The 17001-nt window shown below is 53.2% G+C and overlaps 3 protein-coding genes across 3 annotated transcripts; all 3 read left to right on the plus strand.

The window, feature by feature from the left end:
* Positions 1-4079: 4079 nt before the first annotated feature.
* LOC128798193 (C-C motif chemokine 3-like) lies at positions 4080-5191 on the plus strand. Its single transcript, XM_053961484.1, has 3 exons — positions 4080-4164; positions 4569-4683; positions 4818-5191. Exons 1-3 carry the CDS (start codon positions 4092-4094, stop codon positions 4921-4923), a joined length of 294 nt encoding a protein of 97 aa, XP_053817459.1. The 5' UTR covers positions 4080-4091; the 3' UTR covers positions 4924-5191.
* An 807-nt stretch (positions 5192-5998) lies between these two features.
* On the plus strand, positions 5999-6961 carry LOC128797929 (C-C motif chemokine 7-like). Its single transcript, XM_053960888.1, has 3 exons — positions 5999-6068; positions 6418-6535; positions 6862-6961. The coding sequence occupies exons 1-3, from the start codon at positions 5999-6001 to the stop codon at positions 6959-6961; spliced, it is 288 nt and encodes a 95-aa protein (XP_053816863.1).
* Positions 6962-13574: 6613 nt separating this feature from the next.
* LOC128798206 (C-C motif chemokine 5-like) lies at positions 13575-14458 on the plus strand. Its single transcript, XM_053961505.1, has 3 exons — positions 13575-13695; positions 13914-14022; positions 14158-14458. The coding sequence occupies exons 1-3, from the start codon at positions 13623-13625 to the stop codon at positions 14249-14251; spliced, it is 276 nt and encodes a 91-aa protein (XP_053817480.1). The 5' UTR covers positions 13575-13622; the 3' UTR covers positions 14252-14458.
* The last annotated feature ends 2543 nt before the right edge of the window (positions 14459-17001 follow it).

The following is a 17001-nucleotide window of genomic DNA, read 5'->3' on the forward strand; positions in this document are numbered from 1 at the left end:
GGGAATCCACACCGGGGCTGCTGTCTGGGCTCCACCCATCCCACCTGCTCGGAGTGATGCCAGGGGAAGGTTCTCAAGGAAAATACCCTGGGGTGAGCCTGGAGGAAATGAATTCATCTCCCCTGGGGTGTCTTTTCCTCCCTGGTCAGGCGGTGGCAGAAAATACGTGTGAAAAAGGTCGCCGAGGCCACAAAGGCAGATCGGAGCTGCTGATAGCCGGGAAAACACCGCGGGAACCCGGGGCCAGCTCGGGGAGGGGGATTCAGGTGGGGTGAAACAGAATCCCCCAAATCGTGGTGATGCTGATCCCCGTTACCCATCACCACCTCCCTGCATCCCATGGGCACTGTCCAGCCTTGGGGCTGGAGCCTGGAGAAAACCCAGAGAGCCCAGCGAGTCCCCAGTGTGGATTGTTTGGATTTGTTTTGATCCCAGCACCTGGGTGCAGAGGATTTTACGAGCATCTTCCTTGGTGTTTGGGGATTTACCCTTCTGTTTCTTGTTTCGTGCCTTTCAGGTTGCTGGGAAATCATGAGGAGAGTAGAAACTGCAGGAATGGGGGTGCAGATCAGGAATGGGGGTGCAGATCAGGAGTGAGAGGAGGATTTGGGTTGAGTTCTAAACTCGGGGTTTTCAAAGACCAGGGTTGGGAAGAGCTGGCTCAGCTCGGGCAGCCCAGCCCTGATCGCAATCTCAGGCAGAGGAGTTTGGTGTGAAATCAGCCTTTGAGCTGGGCTGTCCCCTGCGGGGGCCAAAGGACACGGGAAATGAGTCAGTGAGCAGCCGGAGATGTGCGGGGAAGGGGGAGAGTTCAGCTCGGGACAGCTGAGAGAGGATGAAAGGCCCAGGGACAACGAGACAACCACAAAACCCCTGTGCCCAGGGACAAGGGGAAAACACAAAACCCCTGCCCTCAGGAGATGGGGACAGGGATTGTCATCCCAAATGGGAACTTTTCACCTCTCTGAGGTCCCCACCACTGCTCTGGGCTCAAACCCCTTCCATTTGGGGATGCTCTCCCTCTGGGGCTGCCAGATGTGGGGATGCAGCTCCAAAATCACGAGAGGAGCCCAAGCCCCCAGAGATTGACACCAAAGCCACACAATGCCATGTTTTTCACGGCATTTCCATTCCCACAGGTGGGAACATCGCTCCCAACCTTTCCCTGAGCCTGAATTAGGGAGGTGAGGGCAACGTGGGCTGGTCCAAGCCTGGACGAGCTTCTTCCAGCAACACCTGTGGCATGCTCAACATTCCTCCCACGGGATCAACATGTCTGAAATTGGATTTAGCTGTGATTTTCCTGGTGAAGTCTCCCCTGGAAAAGGATGGCAGCACTCATTCCATCTTAATTCCATAGGAGGAAGGAGTCTCAAGCCAGCTGTGTGCCGGGCAATGCCTTGGACAAAAAAACCCCAAAACATCTCTGCTGCTTTTTGGGAGCAGAATCCATCTGGGTTCTGCAAGGATGTGGGTGGCAAAGGGGACACCTTTTTTTGGGGGGACCTTTTTTTGGTGACCCAATCTGATAGAAACCATCTCTGCAGCAGCTGGGGAAGTCCTGGGTGGCTGGGGCCGGACAAAGACTTTAAAAAAGGAAATGGCACAAACGGGGTGTGAATTCAGTGGTTACCTCAGCGTCAGATGGAAAAGCTGACCCGACCACGCTCGAAAAGGGCGAAGAAGAAATCAAACGGAGGGAGAAGTCGTCAAACAAATCCTTGTTAGAAACAGCCCTGACCTGGCAAAGCAGCTCCGCTCCCGGGCTGACTTTGGCTGCCGCAGCCGCAGCAGCCGCCCCCGGGGCTATTGATCGGCTGAGAGGGAAATGCAGCATCGATAAAGCATCGGCTGGAAAAGCAGCGCTGCCCCGGGGGCGAGCGGCACCCACGGGCTGTCCCGGGCTCTCCCTGGCTGTCCCGGTGTGTCCCGGTGTGTCCCGGGCTGTCCCGGGCTGTCCCGCAGCCAGAGCTGGGAGTGCAGGCACGGAGCCCTCAAGAAACAGGGGAAGAAGGGGAGAAAAAAGGTGTTTTCCAGCCCAGATGATTTGTGGGATCAGTAGACTTGTGGGGCCACCCCAGAGCAGAGACTGCCCATGTCCCGTGCCCTTCTCTGCATCAAACACTGATGAGCTGGGAGTCATTCCCGGCCTTCTTTGCCTGCTGCATCCCAGAATTTTACCTCGGAGACTTTAAAAGGGGTTTTCCCAGGTTGATAAACCCTGTTTTGTTTTCCCCCCTTTTGTTTTCCAGGGAACATTTTCTACCCTTAGAGGACCGTGTTTGCCCCGACTGCAGCAGGAGCTCTGCGGTGCGTGGGGGTAGGAAAAGGGATGAGGGAAAAGATGGATTTAGTCAGGGAAAAGCGAGCCAAGGGCTGAGCCAGAGACATCTCTGCTCCCCCAGGAGGGCTGAATCGGGAATTTGGGTGATGACAAAAGGCTCTCAGCTGTGCCAGACAAACACAACCCCCAGTTATCTGCTCCCACCACCCTTGGGGCATCACCTGGCACCTCACTGTCATCCCACACAGCATCCCAAACAGAGGCTGATTTCTGGGAAGTGGCTTTGGAGAAGAGCAAATGGAGGCGCTCTCCATTCCCATTCCCCTTCCAGGAGCAGCACCTCAAGGCAGTCCAGGACACAGTCTCAAGCTGCACCAAGGGAAATACAGGCTGGATATTAGGGAAAAATTTTTTACAGAAAGAGTGATAAAGTTCTGGAATGGCTGCCCAGGGAGGTGGTGGAGTCACCATCCCTGGGTGTGTTTAACAAAGCCTGGATGTGGCACTGGGTGCCAGGCTTTAGTTGAGGTGTCTGTCACCAGAGGACACAAGCAAAAACGACGCACCACAGCCTTGGTCACGATGAAGAGACTAATTTATTTTTTCTGACTCCAATCTTTTATAGTTCTCAAAAGGTGCCAGTGGATTGGAGGGTGAACGTGCCACCTCGCCAAGGACACTGGACAAACTACCTGTACATCAAATTTCTCCGCCTCTATGAAAGAATGTAAAACAATAGGTTGTTTACAGAAAGTTGTGTGAGAAAGTTCTCTACAAGAATGTAAACTCAGAAGGCTTTAGAAAACTCTTGATAACCAGGGCGACAAGGTGTCAGGGCTGGGTTGGACTCCATGGTCTTGAAGGTCTCTTCCAGCCCGGTGATTCTGTGATTCTGTGCAGGGCTGTGTCCCAAACGCCCCAGGATCCCTCGGCGTTCCCAGCGCAGCCTCTGCCTCTCCCATCCCCCACCAGCTGCCGGCAGCTGGGAGCGCCCTGGGATCTGCAGGGGCTGGGGGGAGAAGGGGCTTTTTTTAACAGCTGCAGCCAGGCAAAATCCACCAGGGATTCCCTCGCTGGCCTCTGCCTTTCCCAGCCCAGCACGGCCAAGAACATGAGCTGCTGCTTTGGCACCGAGAGCAGGGAAGTAGAGCCACCTGCCCATCCTCCCCCAGCCCCCCTGGGCCCCAAAACACCCCCAAAACCCACACAGAGGAGTTCGTGTGCCTCATGCAACCAGGCAGAAGCTGTTTCTCTATGTTTTGGGGCTTTGCTCTATAGCTTTCTTTTCTCTGTGGCTGGCTTTTTTTGGGAGGGGGAGGGGTAAAGGAGTTTTTGGCAGATGGTCCCCAGGGCCAGGATTGCAGGGCAAAATTGCAGGGCAGGGGGAGGACAGGGACCATGGGAGACCCTGCAGGATGCTGTGCCTGTCCCTTGACCCAACCAAAGGATATCTTCAAACGCTCTCACCTCCCCTGGGGCTCCTTCCACGAGGCTTGGACACAGCCTGCCCAGGGACTCAGGGTGCAGAGCCAAACTTTGGGAACAGCCTGTCCATCAGCCCCAACGCTGGAGGCCGGAGCTCCGGAAAAATCCCAAGCCCATCGGTGCCAGAAGCACGGCCTGGGAGCGCATTTTTTCTTTCCCAGGGCTGGGGAGGGGATGAGGGGATGAGTATCACTTACCCTCTGTGCTTTGGGACATGGCAGGGGCCAGGCCCTCCCCCTGGCCCTGGGGGAAGTTCCCCCATAAAAGCAGCTGAGGCAGGCTGGGCGCAGCACAGGCGGCTCAGCCACTGCCACAGCCCAGCATGGGGACAGCCACCAGCGTGGTCTGCGCCCTCCTCATCCTCTCCACGCTGTGCTGGCACAGCCTGGCTCAGAGTGAGCATTGCCCTGACCCCAGGGGCTGGGGGATGGGGACAGAACCCAGGGCTGGAGACAGGGACAGAAACCAGGGCTGGGGACAGGGACAGAACCCAGGGCTGGAGACAGGGACAGAACCCAGGACTGGGGGATGGGACAGAACCCAGGGCTGGGGGATGGGACAGAACCCAGGGCTGGGGGATGGGACAGAAACCAGGGCTGGGGACAGGGACAGAAACCAGGGATGGCATGGGGGCAGAACCCAGGGATGGGATGGGGGCAGAACCCAGGGCTGTGGGGTCGGGTTCGCTTCATGCACGGGGTGCACGGGGATCCCCCCAAAGAGCTGCCATTGCCATGGCAGGAGGGCTGAGGAGGGACTGGGGGTCTCCAGGCTGAGCCAGGTTTGTGCTGTTCCCCAGGAGCTCCAGCCGTGCCAGACAAGTGCTGCTTCAACTTCCAGACCAGAAGGATCAGGAGGGACAACGTGGTGGCCTGTTACCCCACCAGCCCCGAGTGCCCGCACAAGGCTGTGATGTGAGTACCCCAAATCCACCCCTGGATCCTGCCACACCCCCTGCCTTGCTTTGGTGGGTCCAGTCCCGACCCCCTGAGCCCCTCAGAAACTCAGTTTTGGGGTCCCCACTGACCTCAGTTTCTCTGTGCCCCAGCTTCAGGGTGAGGAATGGGAAGGAGATCTGCACCCAGGCCGGCAGGGCGTGGGTCAAGAGGTACCAGCAGAGCTTCCAAGTCAGCTCCTTCTCCATCCCCAGCTAGCGGGGTGGCCGGGGACAGCGGGGACTCCTCCCCATGGGGGACACCACCGAGGCAGAGGGGACACTTCTGGATGGAGCAGCTCACCAGGGACATCCTCCCCATCACGATGACCCTCACCACCTCCCTGAAGGCAAATGGCCTTTGCCAGCCCACCAGGATGGAGTGTCCAGACCCTCTGCGGTCCATGGAGAGGCTGCAGCAGGCGGGGGTGAAGGGGGAGCAGCTCCACAGCTGGTTTTTGTCGACTCTGAACAGAATTAAACGTGATTCCCACACGCAAACATCTGTCTGTGCGAGTCTCTCGGGCCTGGGCAGATCCTGCTGCCGGCTTTCCTGCCCAGGTGTTGGGATCAGCAAAGAGCCAGGAGGAGCTGGAGCCTCAGTCAGGTCTCCGTGAGGATGTCCAGGGGTGAATGGGGCCAAAGCAAACCCATGAGGGCTTTGGGGAAGAACCAGAGGGACAACGTGCCCAGGAGGAGAGGGTTTCCTGTGCTCCTCATCCGCCATCCTAATTAACAGCCCAAATTCCAGCAGAGGGGGATCTCAGGGATGCCTGAGCCAGCCCAAAATCCCAGGATGCCACCAGGAAATGTGATGGGCGCCGTGACAGTGGCAGAGCCACCATGATGAGCAACAAGCAATGGGTGATGGAGAAACAAACCCGGCCACCACCAAGCCACCCACCCCAGAGCAAGCAGAGGCCTCAGAGCCATTGGCAAGGGGTGGTTTTTGCACAGGAACTCACAAGTGTGAGCATCATCCTGTGCTGTTTGCTGGTGGCCACAACCCAACCCAAAATAGACTCCCAGCCCAGCATCACCGCCACTCCCACACCTCTCAGCAGCCCCCGGGCGTCACGGTGGCCCAACGTGGCTGGCAGGAGGAATTTCCCCTCACACTCGCCCCTCATGGAGAGATCCAAGTGATTCTTTCCACGGGGAGGGTCCAGAGCTGTCATGGAGAGCCTGGCAGGGGTTGTTATAAATCACACGGGACTGCAGGCAGGAGGGCAGGCAGCTCCTGGTGGCCTGAGGAGAATCAGAGCTGCTGGTGCTGACAGAGCCTCGGGCTGGACATGAAGATCTCCTTGGCCATGCTCATCCTGCTGCTGGCAGCTGCCTGGACTGGAAGCCAGGGGATGTCCTGTAAGTACCAACAGGGAGATTTTCCCTTCTGAGCTCTCCCAGCTCCTCCTCTGATGGGATTTGGGGCTGGGGAAGAGGAGGAGAGTTCAGCTCCTGATGGGGCTGTGGGGCATCACCAGCTGCCTGAGCATGGGGCTGTCCTGGATTTGTTCCAAATGAGTAAAAATGGGGTTGGTTCAGCCCAGGGTCCCAGCTGGGGAGCTCTACGGGCAGGGAACTCCTACCTTGGGGCAGAGCATCACCCCTTGGGCTGCAAGATGTTCCCTTTGTGGGATGAGGGAGCAGGAGCAGAACCCACAGCCCTCATGCCAGGGGTGGGAGAGCACTGAACCCTCCCTCCTGCCCTCAGTACGCAGCAACAAAGCCGAATGCTGCTCCGAGAAAAAGTTCTTCCATCGGAAAATCCCTGAGTTCAAGATCCAGGGCTACCTGGAAACGCCTTCCACCTGCACCTACAGGGCTGTTCTGTGAGTAACCCCAGCTCCCAGCCAGCCTTCCTCCCCTCCACCCCATCCTCGCCTCGCTCACCCTCCTTCCCCACCAGCTGCTCTGCTTTTGGGGACTCCCCAAAAACGAGGCTCCCTGCACAGGGTGCTGCGGGTGGGGCTGTCCTCACCTGGCTCTTCACACTCACCTCCCTCCCTGCTTAACCCACACAGCCCCAGCTGGGGCCATTCCTGCTGCCAGCAGGCCAGGAGTCAGCACTGGCAGGGAAAGGGGGGCAGGATGCTGCAGGAATCCCTGGGGACATCCTCCACTCCCAGGCTGACTCGGGATATTCTTTTTCCCCAAGTGTGAAGCTGCAGAAGGGGCTGGTCTGTGTGGACCCAGAGAAGAAATGGTTCCAGGAGTACCTGAGGAAGCAGAAGAAGTCAAACAGCACCTCCACGTGAAGCTGCCTTCCCCAAATCTATATCTAAATCAATATTTAATGGTACCCCATAATTCTCTGTGTGTTTTCGTGTCATTATTATTTATTTACCGAGCTGGCTCTGTCCCCTCCCCCTGCACTGCACATCCCCCGTGGGCTCAATAAACCTTCTTGTGGTCACCTGTAGCTGGAGTGAGATGTCAGTCCCGGGCAGAAAACAGCTCACATCCAGGCTCAGCCTTGCCAGGAATAGTCCAGGAAACCCAAAGGGCCCAGCTCCCTCCAAGCTGGAGCAGCCCTGCCCAGGTGTGGGGTTTAAGGATGCCCCGGGCAGCTGCCCATGGGATGGGGAGAAATGGGAGAAGGATTCCCTCTGGGGTGTTGGAGGGTGTTTGGGGGCTGGGCTGGCTCAGTCCCTGGGGAGCAGCACTGGTGACAGCTGGGTGTCCCTGCCTGACCCACCACCCCTGGGCCACCAGGCAGTTTGTCACCCCAACAGGGCACCCGTCCAAGCCATGGGCAGGCAGCTTCTCCAGAAAAACGCTGCATTATCCACTTCCCTGTTAGTTTGTGACTCACTTGAATCATCTTTTTGGTGTGCTAGGGCATGCCTCGCTCTTAAAGATACCTTTATACACATTGCCAGATTTGTTGCCATTTATCTGCCCCCATTTAGGGCATTTTTTGTACAAATTGATGACCAATTTTGTACAATCAATGACCAATGGACAATTAATCTGCCACAATGGCCACAGGACTACATCACCTGGAACTGGTCTGGAATTAGAAGGAATATTCTTGCCTAGGATTGTGTAACTGCAATTCTCAATCATTTTTGCAGAGAAAATGAGAGTTAACCAGACTTTTCTAGTTGCTCTTTGGTGCTGGAAATCCCAGGATCCAGCAGAATATTTGGGATGTGTGAAGGATAGGGCAGGAACTGGTTCTCTAAACCACAGAAGCATTAAGGAAAAGACCTTTAAGGTCAAGTCCAACCATTAACCCAGCACCAGACCACAGCCCCAAGTGACACATCTTTGGAACACCTCCAGGGGTGGGGATCCCACCCACATGCCACCTTCCCATTGTGACTCAGAGACTGCCCTCTGCTCATGGGGCCCACGCAGAGGTGCCAGATGATGAAGCACTGAACTTCTTGGAGATGAAAGATTGCCAAGGGTGGGGCTGCGGGCCACCAGCTCATGTCCCTGGTGGCTCTGGTGGCTCTGGTGGCAGGAGGGTGACAGGCATGATGCCTCAGGTTTTGGCTTTTCTATTTTTCACATTCTGTGCTGCTTTAGTGTCTGGGTCTGGGCTTCACATCAGGGGATGGTGAGCTCTCCTCACAGAGCAGGGAGACGAAACAATTCCTGCTCCAGCTGGGCACCAAGGACAAATGATCCAAATCTCAGGCCCAGGAGCACAAACAGCGTGGGCTGGAGAGAGAAAAACCAGCAGGATGGGACTGCATGGGCTGGAGCTGGAATGGGACAATGAACTCCAAGGTGCAAATGGAGCAGAACTGATCAAAGTGAGAGACCCTGTGACCAGTTGTGCATTTTGGGACCATTTTGGTTCCTCTTGGCTGCAGCCCTGGCTGGGCTCTGGTGCTGCCCAAGGTGGATCCATGGAGGAGATCCTTTGAATAAATCCCTGCTTTATTCTTTAGCTCTGCCCAGTCTCTGCTCTAGGGCAGCCTGCACAAGGCATCAGGCCCCTGTGGCTGCAGTGCCAAATCACCCCCTGTGCTGGACATCATCCCCCACTGCTCCCAGTAAAGACGGGGATTAAATGTGTGAGATGGTATTTTTTGTTTGGATCTAGATGTTTATTATTTATATTACAGTCTCACAAGTTGTGAGTTCCACAGCACTAAAATTAAAGTATATGGAGAGTTAAACTAAAAATGGAGCTGTATCTCTCTCTCTACAAGGCTTTTTAAGGATAAACTGTCTAATTAAGAAATGACACTTAAATTATTTTTACTTTTAACTTAATAATTAATTACTCATGGCCCACAGTGCAGATTTTTAAATTTAATTATACAATACCACTGAAACCTATGAAGAAGAAGGACTAACTTTTGCCTTAGAACTTCTATTTTGTTTTATATATATTACTATATTCTAAAACTTTAAACTTTTATTACACACTTCTATTCAAACTCCACACTCATAATCTGAGTTCTAGAATTCAATTCTGGAAGCCTTCTGTAGGGCCTCAGGTTAAATGCAGTGTTCTCTTGGGGGTCAGTGCTTGTCAGCACAGAAATGTTTATTAATTCTTTAATTAATTTAAGAATTAATTTAAGGGGGATTTTCTGGAATGCTGCAGCCTCCTGCCTGGGAGTGGTTGTTCTTTTCATTACCATTCTTCCTCTCAGTCTGCTGCTAAAGCCACTTTGATGCAGGACCACAGAAAACCTGTCCTGGGCTGGGGGTCCTCAGGATGCTCAGGGAGGGAATGAACATTTGGAAATTCGGATTACAAATCCACCAGAGTTCCTGCTGTAGGAACTCTGCTTTGAAAGCAGAATTATTCCCACAAAACCACACACAGGAGGGTCAGGGCCAGCCCATGAGGCTGCCCCGTGCTCTTCTCAGAACCCCGAGCCCTTTGCAGCATTTTTATCAATGAGTGTCACTTCCCAGGGGGATGTTGCATAACCCCGGAGGCTTCCTCTGCACTCGCACGGGATCCAGGCGCTGGCAGTGACTTTCATTTCTTCCTGCTGCGGGTTCCTGCCTTGGGGAAGGCAGAAGTTGCTTTGATTCCTTTGGTGCTCTCCTGAAAGGAGTGCCCAGAGCATCCCTCTGCCTCAGGGTCAGCAGCTGGACTTGATTATCCTTGTGGATCCCTTCCAGCTCAGGAACATTCTGTGATTCTCCTCTTAGGCCTTATTTCTGGGAGAAGAGCCCTAAGGGAGAGGTTCCTCACCCCAGGACAGAACAAATTTGGGGTCTGCTCTGGCCCCACACTGTCCCTGCTGCTCCTGGCTGCTCCCCCTTGTCGTGCCCTCAGTCAGGGATGGTCCCTCCGCACAGCCCCGGGGGGTGAGGGGGTTTCAGACCCAATCCCCTCCTTTTCTTTGGGATACTCATGCAAGGCAGTGCCAAAATCATCAGATTTTGTGACACCAGGGCCATGTTTGCTCTCCCACCCCATGTGAGTTTGTCTGGTGGTGGGGTGGCCACAGGCTGGCTCAGGAGGAATTTATGGGAATCTTTGCAGCCTTTTTGTTTTGGCTGCACCTGCCTCAACTGCCTCTTTCTTCCTTATTTATTCCTTATTTATTATTCCTTATTTATTATTTGTTCTCTTTTCTCTCCTGAGTGCACAAAATTTTGGTGGTATTGAGTACTCAGCCACAACCAGACAAGCCAAAAAAGAAGTAGCATCTTTGGCTCTTTACTCCCCTCCCTAATTAATGGGCTTTTTCTTTCTTTAGTTTTTTCAAGTTTGCATTTGTAAAGCTGAAGTTTCTCTTTCCCTGCTTTCATCCCCGCCAAATTCGTGTTCCTCTGCTGGATTCAAGCATCACCTGTTCACAGAGATCTTCCATGGCAGGAGAAATAAAACCACAAGTCATTTCTTTACTCTCCCTTTATATCAGTTCCTTATATCTAATTCCTTGAACAGAATTAATCACAAACGGCCTGCTCTTGCAGAGCTGCACTTTTGTGCAATTCTCTGTAATATCCTCGATTCCAGTCACAATGGAAAGTATTTCATCAGCATCCAGTAAGAAGTCCCATCCGGCCCTCAGCTGAATGGAGAACTGAAAGCTTGGCCAGTCACTTCTGCAGCAAAGAGGAAATAGTTTTGCTTTTTCCGTCAGAAATAATCTATTAATTGTGAGATTTTCTGGAGTTCCTGCCGGATGACAAGTCATCCTCTGGAAACTGCAGTGCCCACAGCTCCCTGATCTCATTTTCCAGCTTTTCTGGCTGTGGCATATTCCTCACCACGCTCCTGGTGTTTGTTGTCCCCCAGTGCTGCTCTCTTGCCCATGCTGCCTCTTTTCCCTCTGTTTGTGCAACCACCAAGCCGAGCTCAGCTCATCCCTGGCTCAGGGCTGCTCCCTCCAGAAAAAATCCCAGCCAGGCTTTGGATAGCTCAGGATCTTGCTCCTGTGGTTGACCCAGAGAGCAATTCCTGGTTTCCTTCATCCTGTCTGTCCCACTCCCACTTCTCCCCCATGCACAAACCAAGCTGGCCCTGGTGAGGCAGGAGAGGTGCCAGAATTCCAGGGGTGGCTGAGGGCAGAGGTGTGGGGAAATCTCGGTGGGACATGTGGGGTTTACAGGCAGAGAGGGTCATGAAAACACAAAAAACACTTCCACTGGCTGGCCCTGAACTTGGGATTCCTCTGCACACAGAGGGTGCTTTGAGCTCTAGAGAAACCTCTCGGTGTCTCTGCAATCAGCAGGGCAGAAAAACAGAATAAACTCACGCAGGTCTGCATTACTCTGGGGAATTGAGTCCCTGCCTTCTGCCTTTGTGTTTCCAGGGACGTGTGACAAGCAGGAGCCTTTACAGCAGGTGAATTTTCCAAGTCTTCCTGAACCATCACACATGGAGACCCTGGTTATTGGTAAATCCAAAGGATTTATTAATTTATTTATTCCTTTTGTGAAAAGTGATTATTATATGGCTCTACGCAGGTATTTACTATATGTATTATGTTATATTGATTAGAAGTGCTGTATTAACATTTTAAGAGTATGGTAAATGTAGTTTTGTAGTTACAATGGAGCTTTTGTAGTTCAGATAGAAACTATGTACATGGGAAGAAAGGAATGAGGTACTTGCATCAAGACAGCAGCCACAGGACACCTAAATCTTCCAGAGAAAAAGAATTTATGACTCCCTTATCAAAAGAAATTAACTTGTTCCTGCCTCGCTCAGCCCTGAAGATGCCACAGGATTAAGAAGACGTTGACACTGATCAGACAGAATTTATGCATCATGTATGAGATATATGAATATGCAACAAACAATTGCTTTTAAGGGTTATTTTTTTGTCCACAAGGCATGCCTTTCGTGGCTTAGTGCCTGAGAGCATCCAGATGTCTGTAATTCTTTGTTTTGTTGTCCTTTATGGTCCTAACTCTGACTGTCTAAATTCTTACTGCTCTAATTTTTATTACTGTTTTTATACTATTAAACTTTAAAAAGTTTTAAAACAAGTGATTGACGCTTTTCACACTTTGTAGCTCCATGCACAGAGTGGCTGAAACAGAAAGGGCTGAAAATTGGGGGTTGGAGAAAGAGCTGGAACAGCTGGACCTGTCCTTCCACCACCCCAAGGCCAGATCAGCCCTGCCCAGCTCCTCCTGAGCAGCTCCAGGAGATGATTTGCACCCATTCCCTGTGCTGCTCACACCAGGCAGGACCTGGTGGCTGGGGAAGCTTTGCTGGACAAGAAGTGGAGGTGGGAGCACAGGCAGTGCCATGGCTCAGCATTTTGGGCAGTTGGACTTTTCCCTTGAATCAGTCAGGAATTAGTCACACCCGAGGCAGGGTCAGCAGCAAGGCCAGGGGAAGCTGGGGTTTGCATGGTAACTGCAAACCCTCTGTGGCAGCATCAGGAAAAGGCTGGAAAAAGTGAAAAAAAAATGGAGGAAGGAGCGATTTTGGCAGCTCACTCTGTCTGGGTGTGCAGCAGAGTTTGGGAATTGCCCTCTGGAATTGCAAATGCTGCCCTTTTTCAGTCACTCTCCAGTTTCCTGGAGATTTTATCTGCAGTGAGCTGATCCCAGTGGGTACCAGAAGGATCCTCTCTTCCCTCTGCCTCCAACCCTTAACGCTGTGTCCTGCCATGGGAGCCTCTGCTTTTTGGGGCTAAACCAAGAGAGATTAAATCAGATTAAATGATCCTGCTTGGGAAGAAGTGGGCAAGCAGTTATTGCACAACTTGAGCGTTGAGAGGCTGCAGGCAAAATGAAACCCTTAGAGAGGTGTAAATTCAGCCAGGGGACAGGGAGGGTGGCAGGGCAGGCTGCTGGCCTGGGTCAGGGCACCCGAGTCCAGGCCCTGCACCTGCACCTGCAGGGACTCGGTGTCTCTGCACCCTTTCCAGTAAGGAAATTGCTCTTTTGACCAACCACCAGCAAAAAGGGACAAATGTGAGACCCACAGTGACTTCTAGCTCAACACAACCTCATTCCTTCATGATTTTCCCTGTCCAAGCAGGAGTTGGTGTTATCAGTGAGGATGAACGTGTGAGCAGAGTTGTGGACCTCACTCCGGATCCCCGTGGTGGAGCAGGCTGAGAAGTGGCATTTGTGGCAAACCCAAGGAGAGTTGGCATCTATCTCCTGGCAGGGCTTTTCTGCCAGCAGCAGTGGCTGGGGATGTCCATGCCAGGGCACCCCCAGAGCTGCTGCAGAGCCCTGGCACAGTTTGGGAGCACCAGGCACCCAAGGAGCATCTCGGAGGCCGCAGCCTCGTGGCCGGTGCTTCCCCTTCCGCAGTTCCCTCGCCTTTTCCAGCTCAGCAAAACTGGTGATCTGTCAGTTTCTTAAGTAATGCTCACGCTTTCCTTCTCTGAAACCCTGCACCCGCCCCTCGGACGGGGATAAAAGGGGAGCACAGCCCCAGGGCCACAGAGAGAGTCCTGCAGCCTCCCCAGCTCCAGCTCCAGCTCCTGCTCCTCTCACAGAGCTCTCACCCACAGCACCATGAAGGTCCTGGCAGCCACCCTGGTCACTCTGCTCCTCCTGGCCACCCACTGCCCAGCTGAAGGTCACCTCGGTGAGTCCAGCATTGCTTTGTCACCCCTGGGGAGTCCCAGCCATGTCGAGGTGGCTGTGGGGAGGGTTGGGGGGGGTCTGTGTCACACTGGGGGACGCAGTTTTGGAGCTGGGGGTTGCATGGAGGGGGCTCTACCAGGGGATGTGGAAATCCCTGGAGGGGGCAGAGGCTGTGCTGGGCTCTCACCAGGGCCATGTGTGTGTCCCCTGCCCTCACAGATGGTGTCCCCAGCATCTGCTGCTTCAGCTACCAGAAGCACCCCATCCCTGTGCGCCGCGTCAGCTCCGTCTTCGTCACCAGCAGCTCCTGCACCAACCCGGGCGTGATGTGAGTACCCAGCAGTGCCAGCCCAGGGTGCCAGGGGGGGCCTGGGGACACACGTGGGACACTCGGGGTGCTGCTGGTGGGACTCAGGTCCTGCTGCCCCAGCCCAGCAGCTCAAGGCAGGTTTTGTCCCGGCAGCGTGGTCACCCAGAAGAAGAAGCAGCTGTGTGCAGATCCACGGGCAGCGTGGGTGCAGGAGCTCCAGAAGCACTTCCAGAGCCTGGAAAACTGAGCCTTCCCTGCTGACAGCCACAATCCCACTCCTGCACAGCTTCCAGCCTCGGGCACAACAGAGAGGATTTGACCCCATGCCATCTTCAATGGGGAAAATTATTTTATTTAACTTATTTAAGTTAAATTAAATGTTGTTTTTCTAAGGATAAAAATTATTTAAACTATGTCAGAATAATACACTAAAATAAAGATAATTTCAATCATATCTACGTGTCTGTTAATGAAGGGTCAGTTTTGATGCCTCCTTGCACCAAGGTGGGAGAAGGGACCACGGGGACCCCTGGGTTTGCTGTTCCCCAGCCTGGGTCCAGCTCTGGTGCCACCCAGTTTGTCCCCACAGGTGACACCTGTGTCTCAGCTGGGGCTGCCAGTGGTGCCTCTTGTTTGGGGAATGTCCTGGAAGTACCTGTGGTGCCACAGGAGAGCTGGGGTATGATTTTCTATGGGATGGAATATTCTTTGGTCAGCTTGGATCACCTGCCCTGACTCTGCCCCCTCACAGCAGCTCCTGAGTCCTTGATGAAGGAAAACACCACTTAGGAACAGCTAAAACATCAACATTATTCTCATGCTGAATCCATCAGCAAAGAGCTAAAAAAAATAACAAAATTGAGCTGCAGATCCTTCCTCAGCTCCGTTGTCCCACACCACTGGTGACACCAGCAGCCAATTTGTCACCCAGCAAACAGGGCACCCACCCAGGACACAGGACATGGGGACAGCAGACCCAAATTTCGGTGCCACCCAACTCTTCATCTGCAGGCACATTGATATAATGGAAACTACTTTTGTTTGAACTTATTATCCTGACATATTTGAAATACCACACCTAAAAGCTGCCTTTTGTAAGTTCAGAGATATTTGTGCTGAAGGAAATGCAGTAGATTTCACTCATCTGGGCTTCAGGAAGACACTTGAATTAAGGCCAGATAGTAAATCAAGAGCAAAGGCAGGGAAGATGTGACTGGCATATGAAAAGTAAATTTGGTCAAGAGCTGCCTGAAAGGGGCATGGTAATTGCTTCAGCTGAAAGGGGCTGTGTCACACTCACAGGGGCTTACCCACACAGTTCCTTGAGTTTCTGCCTCAAAAAATATCCTGCTTGACATTTGCATTAAAGACCTTGGCACACAAAGCAGGAGAAGGCAGAGGAAATGTGCTGATGAGGCAAAACGAGATGGGATCATCAATCTGGAGCAGGCCAGGACATCACACAAAAGGATTCAAACGACCTTGAGGGGTGGAGGAGGGATCCAAGGCAGCAGTGCAGAGTAGGATCCTGCTGGTGGGGACAGGGATAACAGGAGCAGCCACTCCAGTTTGGGAGCTGGGAATGGCTGGGGCAGGGAATAGCCCATGGCACACATCACAGGACTGATGTCATCATGAACAGAGTTAAATGAAAAGGTTTGGGTTGAAAAATGAGAGACTGATCCATGTGAGGGCACCAGAGGTGCAGGGGGCACTGCTGGTGTGAGGACAGGCTGCAAACCAACAGAGAGGAATTCAGGTTTGCACAGGGACATTGTAAGGTTCTCACGCAGGTTTCTGACCCAAGATAAAAAACAAGCACTGCCCCCATAGACACCAGCCCCACTGATGCCTCAGGTTTGAGCTTTTCTATTTTTCACATTCTGTGCTGCTTCAGTGTGTGGGTCTGGGCTTCACATCAGGGGATGCTGAGCTCTCTGCACAGAGCAGGAGACAAAACAATTCCTGCTCCAGCTGGGCACCAAGGACAAATGATCCAAATCTCAGGCCCAAGAGCACAAACAACGTGGGCTGGAGAGAGAAAAACCAGCAGGATGGGACTGCATGGGCTGGAGCTGGAATTGGACAATGAACTGCAAGGTGCAAATGGAGCAGAACTGATCACAGTGAGAGCCCCTGTGACCAGTTGTGCATTTTGGGACCATTTTGGTTCACCTTGGGTGCAGCCCTGGCTGGGCTTTTGTGCTGCCCAAGGTGGATCCATGGAGGAGATCCTTTTCAGAAATCCCTGCTTTATTCTTTAGCTCTGTCCAGCCTCTGTTCCAGGGCAGCCTCTCCAAGGCATCACCACCAGCACGTTCCACAGGCCATCCCGCCTGCAGCAGCGATTCCTTCCCAGGGTGAGCTGCCCTGTCTTCACAAGGGCCAATTCCCAGAGCCTTTTAGAGCCCAAGGTGTCCCTCAAAGCAGCATTGCTGTGGAATCCAGTGTTCTTCAAGGCTGTCCAACCACCAGCAAACCAGGAAACTTCTCCTTCCCAGGAAAAGCTTCACTCATTCCCCTGCAGGCCTGGAGCTGGCTTTGGTGTGAGCTGCCTCACTCTGAAACTGGCTCAGCTCATCCTTTCAGTCTGGAGCAGCAGCATTACAGCACTTCTGCCCAATTTCCTCCAGAATATCCTCTTTGGACACTCCCACCTCTAACACCCCTCGTTCTGTGCCCTGAAGGAGCAGTGCTGAGGCAGCCTCTGCTGGTGCAGACACCCCCATTTCCTAAGCTGACCCCTTGCTGCTCCCCAGGGCTGGATTAATCTTGTGGTTCCAACTTTCACTCCTCACATTCCCTGCGTGTGCTCATCCCATCTCCCTGGTCTTGGCACGTGTCACCATCACTGCGGTACTTCAGGACATCAAATGTCCTCTGGGATCATCAGGGGTTTCTATTTCTTTATTTCTCTCCTTTCGGTCTCCACCACATCCGCATCTCTGACCAAGTCCCTCAGAGCTTCCTGGGCCACCTCACTGCTGAGCTGAAAGA

The sequence above is a fragment of the Vidua chalybeata genome, chromosome 20, assembly GCF_026979565.1.
Source record: "Vidua chalybeata isolate OUT-0048 chromosome 20, bVidCha1 merged haplotype, whole genome shotgun sequence".
NCBI classification, from domain to species: domain Eukaryota; kingdom Metazoa; phylum Chordata; class Aves; order Passeriformes; family Viduidae; genus Vidua; species Vidua chalybeata.

Excerpts from the sequence above, each read along its gene's own strand:
- LOC128798193 (XM_053961484.1), top strand. The coding sequence starts at position 4,092 with ATGGGGACAGCCACCAGCGTGGTCTGCGCCCTCCTCATCCTCTCCACG. Across the intron at positions 4,165-4,568 it reads CTGGCACAGCCTGGCTCAGA|GAGCTCCAGCCGTGCCAGAC; the intron begins GTGAGCATTGCC and ends GCTGTTCCCCAG. Across the intron at positions 4,684-4,817 it reads TGCCCGCACAAGGCTGTGAT|CTTCAGGGTGAGGAATGGGA; the intron begins GTGAGTACCCCA and ends TCTGTGCCCCAG.
- LOC128797929 (XM_053960888.1), top strand. The coding sequence starts at position 5,999 with ATGAAGATCTCCTTGGCCATGCTCATCCTGCTGCTGGCAGCTGCCTGG. Across the intron at positions 6,069-6,417 it reads TGGAAGCCAGGGGATGTCCT|TACGCAGCAACAAAGCCGAA; the intron begins GTAAGTACCAAC and ends TCCTGCCCTCAG. Across the intron at positions 6,536-6,861 it reads TGCACCTACAGGGCTGTTCT|TGTGAAGCTGCAGAAGGGGC; the intron begins GTGAGTAACCCC and ends TTTTTCCCCAAG.
- LOC128798206 (XM_053961505.1), top strand. The coding sequence starts at position 13,623 with ATGAAGGTCCTGGCAGCCACCCTGGTCACTCTGCTCCTCCTGGCCACC. Across the intron at positions 13,696-13,913 it reads CCCAGCTGAAGGTCACCTCG|ATGGTGTCCCCAGCATCTGC; the intron begins GTGAGTCCAGCA and ends CTGCCCTCACAG. Across the intron at positions 14,023-14,157 it reads TGCACCAACCCGGGCGTGAT|CGTGGTCACCCAGAAGAAGA; the intron begins GTGAGTACCCAG and ends TTGTCCCGGCAG.